This window comes from Palaemon carinicauda, chromosome 1, assembly GCF_036898095.1.
Source record: "Palaemon carinicauda isolate YSFRI2023 chromosome 1, ASM3689809v2, whole genome shotgun sequence".
In the NCBI taxonomy this organism is placed as follows: Eukaryota; Metazoa; Arthropoda; class Malacostraca; order Decapoda; family Palaemonidae; genus Palaemon; species Palaemon carinicauda.
In genome coordinates, this window is record NC_090725.1 from 232,667,778 (window position 1) to 232,680,966 (window position 13,189).

The following is a 13,189-nucleotide window of genomic DNA, read 5'->3' on the forward strand; positions in this document are numbered from 1 at the left end:
AGCCGCATGGGCGATAAAGCTAGAGGAGCCCGGGAGCTCCGGGAGCTAATGTACACCGCTATAGCAGTGGGTAAACTAATCTTAAGCCATAAGGGTGAAAAAGCACTTAATATGTAACAGGTTAATAGATAACAGAATAAGTCAATCCGTAACAATGATCATATGAGGGGAACAGTCGAGTAAAAGAAAATATATATTTAAGATTAATCGTCAAATGGTTAGGGATATAAGTTAGCTCCGGAGAGACAACTGAGAGAGCCCGACATAGAAATATAAAAACAAACTGCCTCGCGAGAGTCCCACTCTAACTAAAGCCATTACTAGTCGTAAATATAATGTAATGTATCGTTTATGAAAACGTAATACCGTGGAAACATAAAACTAGCAGCACCCGAGGGCAAGCAGGCATGCCAACCTAACACGAACTGTGATACCGTAGTACCATAACAACTGTATCGTAATTAACAGGATAATGAAATACCATAAGAAAATAAAATAACACGGAGTGTGAACCGTGAATTACCCAGAAAGGTTCAAAACGAAAAACAATCAGTATGGAGGACTAATTGTAAAGCGTTAAGAACGAGAGAGAGAGAGAGAGGAGGTAGCCAGCCGCTATGGCGGTCCCGACTGCGAACAGTGAAAATTAAAAACTGTGATAAATTAACAACTAAGGGCAAGGCTACCTCCAAAAACTCAAAACTCATAGATCTGGTACTTAACTTTGACGGAGTGACAGTAGTTTCAGACATCATGATATAATCCTGGGTAAATCCGGGAAAAGGCACACACCGAAATAAGTGAACCTCTTAACGCGAGTGCTATGAAAGGAGTGACGTCACTAGCGTGGGTTGGACCGTTGGTAGTAGACGGTGCTAAGTCTTGAACGGCATCTCGCTGTACAGGGATATTGAGAGGAGATATCTAAATGGTACGAGACCTCTGGTTGTGATTAATTATCACGCCCCAGTTATTATACCGACACCTTATTAGGTGAGCGAGCTGGGTTCAACCTAGCATTCCTAGACTATTTTTTCTCTGGTAAATTCATAGCAAGTTTTTACCTTAGAAATGATGTTAAAGGAGCATTTCACTGGGCGGCACAGGTCTGAGCCCAGAAATGCTAAATTGCTGGTATGCAGCCCTTATGCTGCACCTTGTAGCAACCCAGTTCCTGAGTGCCTCTTCCAGACCTGTTTGGTCAGTCTGGATGAGGTTCTTGGGTAAATACTTGCATGGCATGGCGAGAACAGGTTTTTGGATATGTATCTGAAAGAGAATAAATGCCAGAAGAACTTGCAAAATACAATGAAGTCACATAGAATATTTTTGGCATGGGAAAGACCTGTACAGTAGCCTAGCCTATGTACACAGTTCGTCCCCACAAAGAAAGTTTTATAAAACCTGAATATTACTCTAAATATTAATCATAGGCACTTCTTATCAATAATGGATCTCATTTAATACTTTTGGTCACTATATATATTGTCCATGAAATGGTTTCACAAAAGAAAAACACTTGAAATCACTCATACCTGTAGGCTAAAAAAAAAAAAAAAAAATGTGCTGTTCATGGCTTGATTTCACTTCTGGTGCTTATTTTTATTAAAAGGTATAAGCCTACACACACTGACTTTTTCATTTGTTTTCTCAATTATAAAAATACAAATTCTTGAAAAATTTGCATGTATGGATTGGTTCCGTACGGGTGTTCCCGACCTCGTGTCATCAATTTTCATCGGGTCCTTCTTATTTACATCATATTGCATGCATATATCAGTGTTCACTTATGAAATCTATATCAACATGATCCTGCCATATTGACTGTCATGGCCAGGGCTGGATATGGGGGGGGGGGGGGGGCAAAGAGGGCACCTGCCCATGGGCCTCCACATAATGGCCTGCAAGCAAAAGTGACAGCTGAAAATCCTCATGCAGTTTGGATACCCTGTTTTGGTCCTTCACTGAACTTGGTTGGAAAAGCTGTAGCTGAATGTTGTCAGGAAGCTCTCACATTTTTCAGTTTTCTTGAGGCAGTTTGTGTTTTTCACAGCTTCTACACATCGGTATGCAATCCTTACAGACTTACTGAAAACTGTTGAATCTGGTCCAGTATCGGTGCCAAAGAGGGTTTCTACAACACGATGGTCCTGTCAAGCAGATGCTGTGAAAGCACTTATTCAAGGATATCACCCAATCTGTGAAGCTCTTGCCAAAATAGCATACATACATACATATACCAAAGGCACTTCCCCCAATTTTGGGGGGTAGCCGACATCAACAATGAAACAAAACAAAGAAGGAGACCTCTACTCTCTACGTTCCTTCAGCTTAACCAGGGACTCAACCGAGTTCAGCTGGTACTGCTAGGGTGCCACAGCCCAACCTCCCACATTATCCACCACAGATGAAGCTTCATAATGCTGAATCCCCTACTGCTGCTACCTCCTCGGTCATCTAAGGCACCGGAGGAAGCAGCAGGGCCTACCGGAACTGCGTCACAATCGCTCGCCATTCATTCCTATTTCTAGCACGCTCTCTTGCCTCTCTCACATCTATCCTCCTATCACCCAGAGCAAGTGATGAAAATGAGCTAGCCAAAGCACGGTATAAGGCCAATGGACTCCATGACAAGATGCTCAAATTAGAGACTGCCATTTATGTTGTTTTCTGGTATGACATTCTTGGCCGAGTTGATGCTACAAGTAACACACTGCAAGACCCAAAACTTGATCTGAACACAGCAGTAGCAGTTTTGAAGTCCTTGGAATGTTTTGTACATGAAAAGCGAGAGTGTGTTCATGTTTATGAGAAGAAGGGACAGGACTTATCTGGAACCGACAAATATTCTCCAACCCGCATTCGTCACCGCAATGTGCGCCTGAATCCATTTGATTATGGATGATCTGAGGATAATTTTCTTCCAGTAATTGGTCAGTTTTTGAATTCTCTTAATCAACGTTTGAAGGCCTACAAGAACACCTGTTCCCTTTTTGGTTTCTTATCTGGATTGGTATCACTGAGCTGTACTGAAATAGAAGCAGCTGCAGTAAAATTAGTTTGTGAATATAAAGATGATCTGGATCAATCACTTGGTGTTGAACTTGTACAGTTTGAAGCATTTTTCACCCATTTTCTGGATGATTATGTTAAGACTGATAGCTTTGGGAAGGAACATTTCATTTACAAATTGCTGCTAGACAAGAAAGTTGCAGATACTTTTCCTAATGTTTAGATAATGCTACGGATGTAATTGGTGCTTTTGGTCACAAATTGCTCTGGAAAATGTTCATTCAGCAAAATGAAGTATATCAAAAACAGACTTCGTACTACAATGCATCATGATCGACTCAGTCACCTGGCTTTGATGAGCATTGAGTATGACATCCTTAGAGACATTGACTTTAACATATTTATCACCAAATTTGCAAGGGCCAAGTCTTGTAAAGTGTCTGGTCTGTAAATAGACACCGCTATAGTTTTTCTATTCTACGAAGAAACTTTGGTTTTGATTTTAAGATTGGTGGCACTGAGTATGGGTCATTCTTCCTGATCACCTTCGAAAAATGGTCAGTTTGTACAGTCAGGTGTGAAGAGTCCTGATGAGTGAAGGCAAACTAACATATTTAGATTTATGATGATAAAACATATGCTATTTATTTGAAATTGCTTTTCATAATCTTTTTATACTCGAGTGTACAGAGTCAGGAGAGGTCATTTTGGACACGTGATTAAGATGACCAAAATTCATTATTGGCAGGACTGGCAATGATGATTTCCCGGTGAGGCTTGCTTCGCTCACCACCCACCTCAAGCAGGGTGGGCCTCCACACATAGATTTCCCAAGGGCCTCCACATGCCTAAATCCGGCCCTGGTCATGGCACACTATTATTTGACCAAAAAATTACATTTGATGACCGTAAAAACAAACATTTCTCCTTGTAATCAAAGGGTTGTGGTGCCCGATGTGGTAACATCCCTGACTGGTGAACACCATTCTGGGGTTGAAGTCCCACTCTTACTCGTCAGTTTTTTTGGTCATTGCAACCTCACCATCCTTGCGAGCTAAGGATGGTGGGTTTACAGGAGCCTATAGGTATATAGGTTTGTGGGTAGTAGGTTGGCTAAGGCACCAGCCACCCGTTGAAATACTACCGCTAGAGAGTTACTGGGTCCTTTGACTGGCCAGACAGTATTATATTGGATCCCTCTCTCTGGTTACGGCTTATTTCCTCTTTGCCTACACATACACAGAATAGTCTGGCCTAATTTTAACACATTCTCCTCTTTCCTTATACACTTGACAACACTGAAATTACCAAACAATTCTTCCTCTCTCAAGAGAATAACTACTGCAATTGTTCAGTGGTTACTTTCCTCTTGGTAAGGGTAGAAGAGACTCTTTAGCTATGGTAAGCAGCTCTTCTAGGAGAAGGACATTCCAAAATCAAACCATTGTTCTCTAGTCTTGGGTAGTGCCATAGCCTCTGTACCATGGCCTTCCACTGTCTTTGGTTAGAGATCTCTTGCTTGAGGGTACACTTGGGCACACTATTCTATCTTGTGTCTCTTCCTCTTGTTATTTTCAAGTTTTTATAGTTTATATATGAAAGATTTATTGTAATGTTATTATTGTTCTTAACCTTTTACTAGGTTTTTCCTTATTTCCTTTCCTCACTTGGCTATTTTCCCTGTTGGAGCCCTTGGGCTTATAGCAGACTGCTTTTCCAACTAGGGTTGTAGCTTGGCAAGTAATAATAATAATAATAATAATGATATCTGCTGAGACATCATCAGTAGCCATTGGTCCTTGGTCCTTGGTCGGGTGGAGAGGTGCTTGGGCGCTGATCATATGTATATATGGTCAGTCTCTAGGCATTGTCCTGTTCAGTAGGGCAATGTCACTGTCCCTTGCCCCTTGCCATTCATGAGAAGCCTTTAAACCTTTAGCAGTAATGGCAGATGGCATCTTGTGGAATGTCTGCTTCTTCTTCCTCACTAGCAGTGACGTCACTAGGTGCGCTACAGTCTTTTGTTTATTAATGCTGTATGGGTCTTCCCCATTTACGAGGGGTTCTCTTTATGAAACTATTGATTTGAAAGGTTTGAGAGAATTGATAGCCAAGATCCATTTATGCGATTTCTCACTTTGTATGTAAGTATCAGTTAAAAGCTTTTATCTGCAAAATTAGAAGTCATGACCAAGTGAGTTATTTCAACAGTCAGAATTTATTGCCAAAAATTACTGTTAATGGTTTTACAGGCCATGTCATTATTCCTTTGTAGGATTTTTTTGTGAATGACCCTGATGACAGTGATGCATGTCCAGTAAGAGCCTTCAAGTTCACATATAGAAAACATTATCTGTATAAGGCGAGGTCATCAAACTCAACCTCATACTAGGAATGCATTGTTATTCTTGAAAATCATCGTCATTAATACATATAGTTAATTGGAGGAGTGATTTATTTCCCTTCTAGTAGTCAGAGGAGGGTAGCTATATTGTTTAATATTCTTAGGAACTTGTCTGTTGAGAGGTTATTAATGCACAATATTTTTATTTAGATAGGTTTTCCCCTGATGGAGATTTTCTTCGGGTAAACTAATTCTAGTTTAGCATGTATAATCTCTATTTTCTGTTTGTAGAATTTTTTGGTAGCTTTGCTTTGCTGTATGTTTAGTCCTTGTCATGGGCTGTTTTATGGTCAGACTTTACTTGTCTGCTTATTTTTTCTGCTAATGCACATAACAGTAAAGTCAAGGTTAGTCACATTCCCCTATACTGTACAGGTTTTGGAAGAACACAGCAATTTAATGTTTATAACAATTGAAACGGATTTTAGTTTAGAGAAGTCAACTTTACTCATTTAATTTCAGTAATTTACTGTGGCTTACCATTATCCTACCATCTTGATTTCCCATAGATGGTTATTGCTATCAGGTAGGCATTGTTTATCTGACTTTGCATCATTCTTTCACCAAAGTCTGTTTTAACTTCCTTCCATCTTGTTGTTCATCCTCTTAACTTTTCCTTCATACTGCAACTGCAAAGTTTTCCATCTGTTTCTTTGGCCACTAGATGGCCCCACAGACCCCAGTACTGTGCCCTCCTATGTAAATTTTATAGATCCTATTCAGTTCATCATCCTGATTATTGTGGTTGTCAACTATTGAAAGTTGAGAATAATTTTTTAAATAAACATAATTTTTATGAGTTATTTCAATGCTTACATGAGCTTCCTTGGTCTCCCTCTAGCTACCCCACTCATAGTAGTTATTTATTGTAATAAGTCGTAACAATGTATAGCTGTCACCATGTGATAATTTATTGTACTGCACAGTTAGGCTAGATTTGTTGTTTTATTTTATTTTCTAGCTCCTTTTTCAGAGTGGTAATAACAAAAAGATTGTGTATTAAAATAACAATGCTAAAAAATTATCTCAAGTTACAATTACTGTATACCTACTCTTTATATGTTTTTCAGAGTGGTAGCTATTTAACTCCCGCAGAACTTGAGTTTTTGTTGACAGACCTAAATTCAAAACTGTCTCATATATTTGCCAGCAGTAGTAAACGATCGTCAGCCTTAGGCCATGGTGAACACAGAAGTAAGTTGTGGTTTTGTAAACTATCATATACAGTATTTTGATAATTGCACAGAATAATCAGTTTGTATTTTGCAAGGCAACAGTACTACACTGAGGATATTAATCAAGGGATTTTGACGAAGGAAAAATCTATTTCTGGGCGAGAGACTCGTGCCGCCCAGTGAAATGCTCCTTTAACATCATTTCTAAGGTAAAAACTGCTATGAATTTACCAGAGAAAAATTTGTATAGGAATGCTAGGTTGAACCCAGCTCGCTCACCTTAATAAGGTGTCGGTATAATACTGGGGCGTTGAATAAATCAGAACCAGAGGCCTCGCACCATTTAGATATCTCCTGTCAACATCCCCGAACAGCGAGGTGCCGTTCAACATCCTACTACTACTAGCAATCCCACGCCAGTGATGTCACTCCGTATAGCACCCCAGATTGGGGCCCAATCAGGGAGGGACGGGTGGGTTCACTGGGCGGCACGGGTCTCTCGCCCAGAAATAGATTTTTCCTTCGTCAAAATCCCTTTTCTGGGCTCCGACCCGTGCCGCCCAGTGAAATCGTACCAGAGAATGGGGACCCAATATGGCTAACTACCTGAAGAGGGAATAACACAAAATAACAGAGCTGATGAGTTTAATATAAAAAATGAGGGATGTGGAAACCCGTAAAAATAGATCAACATGTATGTGACAGTGATAAATAGACATGGTAAACAATCAATAATGAAACCCGTAGGTAGAATTCAACAGATATGAATAGTGGGAATCCAGCTTGGTAATCAAAAAAGCAAAATAAAATCAGCTCGGGGATTAAGAACAAGTGTAATGAAAACAATTCGTGAAATTAAACAATTGAATAATAAAATAATACCCATAAGGGTGTATAGTAACAAAACAGGTAGGAACAACAGGTAAGCCAGGCAGGAGGGAAAGAGGACAGAGCAAGACGTTGTGATTAGGACTCAGTACCTTCAGGAGGAACTATATTCCCTGCAGCTACTGTGGCAAACCTAAGAGCTTCTAAAGGTTTTAGGTAGTGGCGCTTGAAAACTTTAGGGGAATTCCAACCCGTATATTTTGAGAGCTCATCAAATTTCATATGGTGGAAAAAATTAATTGAGGTAGCCACAGCTCTAATATCATGGACATGTGGGAATGATGTAGGGTTAGCTTGTTTAATAAAATAAAGAATTTGTTGTCTAATTCCCTTAAGGGTAATAGTTCCTCCGTGTTCTCTAATAAATAAGGGCCCTGTGGTTGTAGTGGAAGTTCTACCTAAGTAGGCTTTCAGGGTGGTAACTGGACACAGGGATGGATCCCGAGGAAGTGGAACAATCTTCCAGGGAGACCACCTGTTTTGGGGTCTTCATTTTTAGCCAGGAAAACTTTGTTAGGAGAGAAAAGAACCTCACCCGAAGAGAGAAACTCTATATGACCAGGGTCTCTAGATAAGGCTGACAATTCTGAGATTCTAGAGTCCGAGGCGAGGCTCAAAAGAAAAAGTGACTTTCTTAACAATGCCATATAGTTACAGGATTCATTTGGGGTGTCAGAGGCTAGCTTAAGAACATCGTTCAAAAACCAGGAAACTGCGCTAGGGCGAGTTGAAGGTTTTAGTCTGGCACAAGCTCTCGGAATGGATGAGAAATATGAATCCGTTAGATCAATGTCAAAACCAATATGGAAGATCTTCTTCAAGGCTGATTTGATTGTAGTAATGGTATTGGCTGCCAGGCCAGATTCGAAGAGAGTTCTGAAGAATGTCACAGTTAGATTCATCGTCATTTTCTCAACTTGGGAATCTTTCAAGAACTTAGCTAATTTCTTGACAGCTGAGTCATATTGACGGAGAGTAGATTCCCTTTTGTCAGATTCCAGGAAAATAGTATTCAAAGGATTGATGTTTGTACCCCGTTGGGCTGCGAACTTCATGAAGTCCATAAAGTTTGGGCATTCAGAATCCTTGAGGAAGCGAACACATTGCGAGTTTGCACTGTCTTTGTTAACACCGGACTGGGAACCCTCCGGGGGCGGAGACCTGGTTCTAGCAACAAGGGGAACCAATTGCTCTTGGGCCAGTTGGGGGCTACGAGAGCCACTTGACCTTTGAAGGATCTGAGTTAGTGCAGAACTTTCAGCAGGAGGTTCATCGGAGGAAACAGATAAATCGTCTTCCAGGTATTCCAATCTAGAATCATAGAGTTCGTGGCATAAGCCTGAGGGTCCAGGTTGGGGGCTACGTAACAATCTATTTTGCGATTGGATTTCGTCGCAAACAGATCCACCTGGGATATCATCCACTGGAAAGATCGATTGTCTAGTGACCATTCCGACTCTAGCGGAGTCGTCCGGGAAAGTAAGTCCTCTACCACATTCCGAACTCCTGCTAGATGGACTGCTGACAGGTGCCACTTGTGCATTGCCACCATGGAGAAAAACTTCAACAGGATGGGGTTTATTTGGGCTGATCTGGAGTCTTCTCTGTTGAGGCAGTGTACTATGACTGCACTGTCGAGAACTAGTCTGATATGGAGATTCCTGGCTGGATTGAGACGTTTTAAAGTGAGGAAGACTGCCATGGCCTCTAGGACGTTGACGTGCATTTGTTGTAAGACTGGTGACCATAACCCTTGGACTTTCTTGTGTTGTAAAGAACCGACTTGGAAAGATTCTTGATCTTCGTCCAAGTCTGCAGACTTTTTCTCAGGGTTGGGGAAAGGCGAGCACGTCTGTCTCGGCGTATTGCGGTTGCTCTGGAGTGCCACACTCTGTTTATGTCCTTGAGTTTGGACCTCAAGACGATGTCTGTCACGGAGGCAAACTGTAAGGAACCTAGGATCCACTCTCGGCTCCTTCGGAAGGTCAACTTTTCCTTGAGAAATTGTTTTGTATTCCTCGCTATCACCTTCCTTTCGGCTTTGGGGAGGCACAGCGTATGGGAGAACAGGTCCCCTTGTAGGCCCAGCCATTGAAACTTGGTCTGTGGGACCCGGCGGGATTTCTCGAGGTTGACTTGGAATCCCAGTTGCCGAAGGAAGGTGAGGACTTTGTTCGTTGCTACGCGGGAAATCTGGGCATTGTCTGACCAGATTAGCTAATCGTCTAGATAGGCTACTACCTGTATCCCCTGAGTCCGAAGCTCTTGAATTACTGTCTCTGCTAGTTTGGTGAAGATTCTGGGTGGTATGTTGAGCCCCAATAGCATCACTTTGAATGCATAGGCTTGTTTGCCTAGCTTGAAGCCCAGAAAAAGACGAAAATGCCTTGCTATTGGAACGTGATAGTAGGCATCTGTAAGATCGATGGAGGTGGTGACGGCCCCACGGGGAAGTAAGGTCCACACCTGCGAGACGGTAAGCATATGGGATTTGTCGCAACGAGTGAAGGAACTTAAACGAGACAGGTCCTGGATTACTCTTCGTTTGTCTGAGTCTGTCTTTGGCACGCTGAACAAGCGTCCGTGAAATCTTAAGCGACGTAAACTTTGGGTTGCATTCATTAGTAGCAGATCTTTTGTGAAGGAACGTAGTTCTTCCGTGGACTGAGACCGGTTGAACTACTTGCAGAGGTTGCCTGAATTGGGAAGATTGGAAGGGCCTCAATCTCTTCCTACCTCAAATTGGGGTACTAGTAGGTTCATATCTCCTCTTTGAAACCAGGCCCCACCTAACCTTGAGGTTTTGGTTGGCTCTAGCTGCCTCGCTAAGGACCGAGTTAACTAAGTCCCCTGGGAAAAGATCTGGGCCCCAGACTGGAGCTTTGATGAGCCTATTAGGTTCGTCCCTAATCGTGGCTTCGGATAGAACGTGTCGTCGACAATGGGTCCTGGCATTTGCAAAATCATAGGCGTCAGCCATAAAGTTTTGCAAAAGCGACTTAGTGAGGGCCTTAAGGAGGTCCTCCTCGGTTTAAGTGGCGACAGTCAATTCAGAAAGGGCAACTGAATTAAGGGATCTGCTGAATCTACACCTCGACTCATATTCCAATTTAATGAGAGACTCCGGAAGTTTGGGAAGCCGTTTGCTGAACTGCGTCGAGGCACAGTCCGGGCTCAACTTACCTACCGAGAAGGTAGCTGGGGCGTTCCGCCAACATTCACCGTCTCCCGGAAAGAGAAGGGAGGGTAAGTCGGTCTCCCTGAGGTGAGGTAAAGGCTTCTCTTCCTTGATAGCCTGAAAGACCGTCTCTATGATCTTGGTCGCACATGGGGTAGGGGTCTGGTCGTCGGCCACAAACATAGTATATGAACTTTTGTAGGCCGTAATCATTGTGTTCAAGCAATCCCACTATTTGAACACGCGGACCAAGACAGACTGTGCCTGTTCTTTAGGAAATTTAACAGTTTCCTTTGGGACCTTATCCAATCGAATCAGAGCCTCTTCCTTGAGGCGAGCGTAGCCCGGGAAGGGGAATTCAAGACCCGGCAGGTAGAATTCATAATCCGCAAGAGGCCGGGTACCAAAATCTCCGATAGACACATACCCTCCGAGAAGGGGGCATGCAATGCCAACCTCCAAGGGTTATTCTTATTTAAAGGAGGAAGCTTGGAGGCGTCGGGGATGGGGTATTGCTGTTGTGGCGGTGGCAGCCCCGAGCGCATGAGTCCCTGAACTAGGCTCTCCATAGAAGCTATTCTCTCTTGTTATTGCTGCGTATGAGACGATAGTATCGACTCAAAACGAGCAAACATCTTCTCGGAAAAATCCACCGGGTCAGATGATTCCGCCGGGGGGGAAACAGGTGCCGGAACGGAGACTACTCCGTGAGAGATTGAAGGCACAGTAATTGGGTCTTGAGAGACTGTGGTGGAGGAAGATTTAGCCTTCGAAGCTAATGATTTCAAAGACCTGTGGTCTTTGGAAGACTTGTGGGTCGTATATAAATTCTTACGATGAGCCTTCACCTTGGGGATAAGTGGCCGGGAACTGAGACCAGTCCCGGTTGTCCCCGGAAAACCTCGAAAAGAAGAGTGTTCTGAAGTAGAAGTGAAAGCCGGGCTAGGGATAGGAATCTTAGCCCGGGAACCACCTGACTCACCTACGTCCCTACCTGCGTCGGGATCGTCAAGAGCCATGGGTTCCACATCGATGTTGAGGGTAGAGACGTCCTCAGTTAGGGTGCTGCCCGTCTCTTCTTGGTCCGGAGCCGGAAGAAGGGATTCGAACCTCTCGATGATAGGATCAGCCAATTCTTTGGGGACCGCAGGTGAAGTTTTAGCATGGGGGTAGAGACGGGAACGCCATTCCTCAGAGAGGATATAAGGCTGTGTGGCCTTCACGTTGCGGGTGAACCCATCAATCCAGATCTTGAGGGTAGCCCGAGCTGTATCTTTCTCAAGTTGGGAGCACTGAAAGAGAACAGACTATTAGCGAGGGATATTTGTGCCAAAGAAAAGTGAAGAAGTCCAAGGACTTCGTAGACACTAAGTGAAAGGCATGCGGGAAGTCCAGAGGAATAGTGGCCTTAAAATTAATATTTTAAATTAATCGTAACTCCCTACAAGTCTGTATCAATGAAAATGCACTCACCGAGTCAGATGTTAGAGTGGAGGTCATTGTGTAGCAGACTACACAATTGTCTGGATGCCATACAGCTAAGTCATCCACTCGCACAGAACAGTGGGCGTGTGAATGACACATGTCATGGCCGCAGGGTTGATAGATGAGAGCGGCACATGCCGTCATTGCACAGCATACAGTCTGTAAAATAAAAGATACATGAGTATCTCAAAGGGAAGCAAATTAGGGGCCTGGAGGCCCCGGTGCTTAAAATATATATATATATATCTATCATGATAAAAATGTTTTATATATATTCATCAGGAATCCTGAATGAAAGCAAATAGGGGCTCGGGGGCCCCGGATTCTTAAATTATAGCAATATCATGCTAAAAGATTTACATATCAATATCATGATAAAAATGTTTTATATATATATATAAATCAGGAGTCCTGAATGAAAGCAAATTATATATATCACTATCATGGTAAAAATGCTTTATATATATATTCATCAGGAATCCTGATGATAAAAATGTTTTATATATATATATATATACATCAGGAGTCCTGAATGAAAGCAAATAGGGGCTTGGGGGCCCCGGGTGCTTGAATGATATCAATATCATGATAAAAGATTTATATATCAATATCATGATAAAAATGTTTTCTATATATACATTAGGAATCCTGAAGGAAAGAAAATAGGGTGCTTGAATGATATCAATATCATGATAAAAGATTTATATATCAATATCATGATAAAAATGTTTTCTATATATACATTAGGAATCCTGAAGGAAAGCAAATAGGGGCTCGGGGGCCCCAGGTGCTTAAATGATATCAATATCATGATAGAAGATTTATATATCAATATCATGATAACAATGTTTTATATACGTACAGTCTGTAAGACAAAAGATACACGAGTATCTTAAATTAAAGCAGATTAGGGGCCCGGAGCTTGAATATCTACGTATATATATGTCAATATCATGATATAAATCTTTTATATATAGCCATAAAGTATATTGAATGTAAGCAAATCGGGACCCAGGGGGTCCGGATTGCTTAAATATCAATATCAAA

The 13,189-nt window shown here is 42.1% G+C and overlaps 1 protein-coding gene and 1 pseudogene across 3 annotated transcripts in view; both read left to right on the forward strand.

The window, feature by feature from the left end:
* The window catches only part of Fancd2, a 728,399-nt gene that overhangs the window by 615,746 nt on the left and 99,464 nt on the right, over positions 1-13,189 (forward strand). For all 3 annotated transcript variants that reach the window (XM_068387949.1, XM_068387938.1, XM_068387943.1), the window contains one exon: positions 6,487-6,610. In XM_068387949.1, the coding sequence (XP_068244050.1) occupies positions 6,487-6,610 (124 nt within the window). The remainder of the gene's footprint in view (positions 1-6,486; positions 6,611-13,189) is intronic.
* On the forward strand, positions 2,606-3,305 carry LOC137645890 (uncharacterized; annotated as a pseudogene).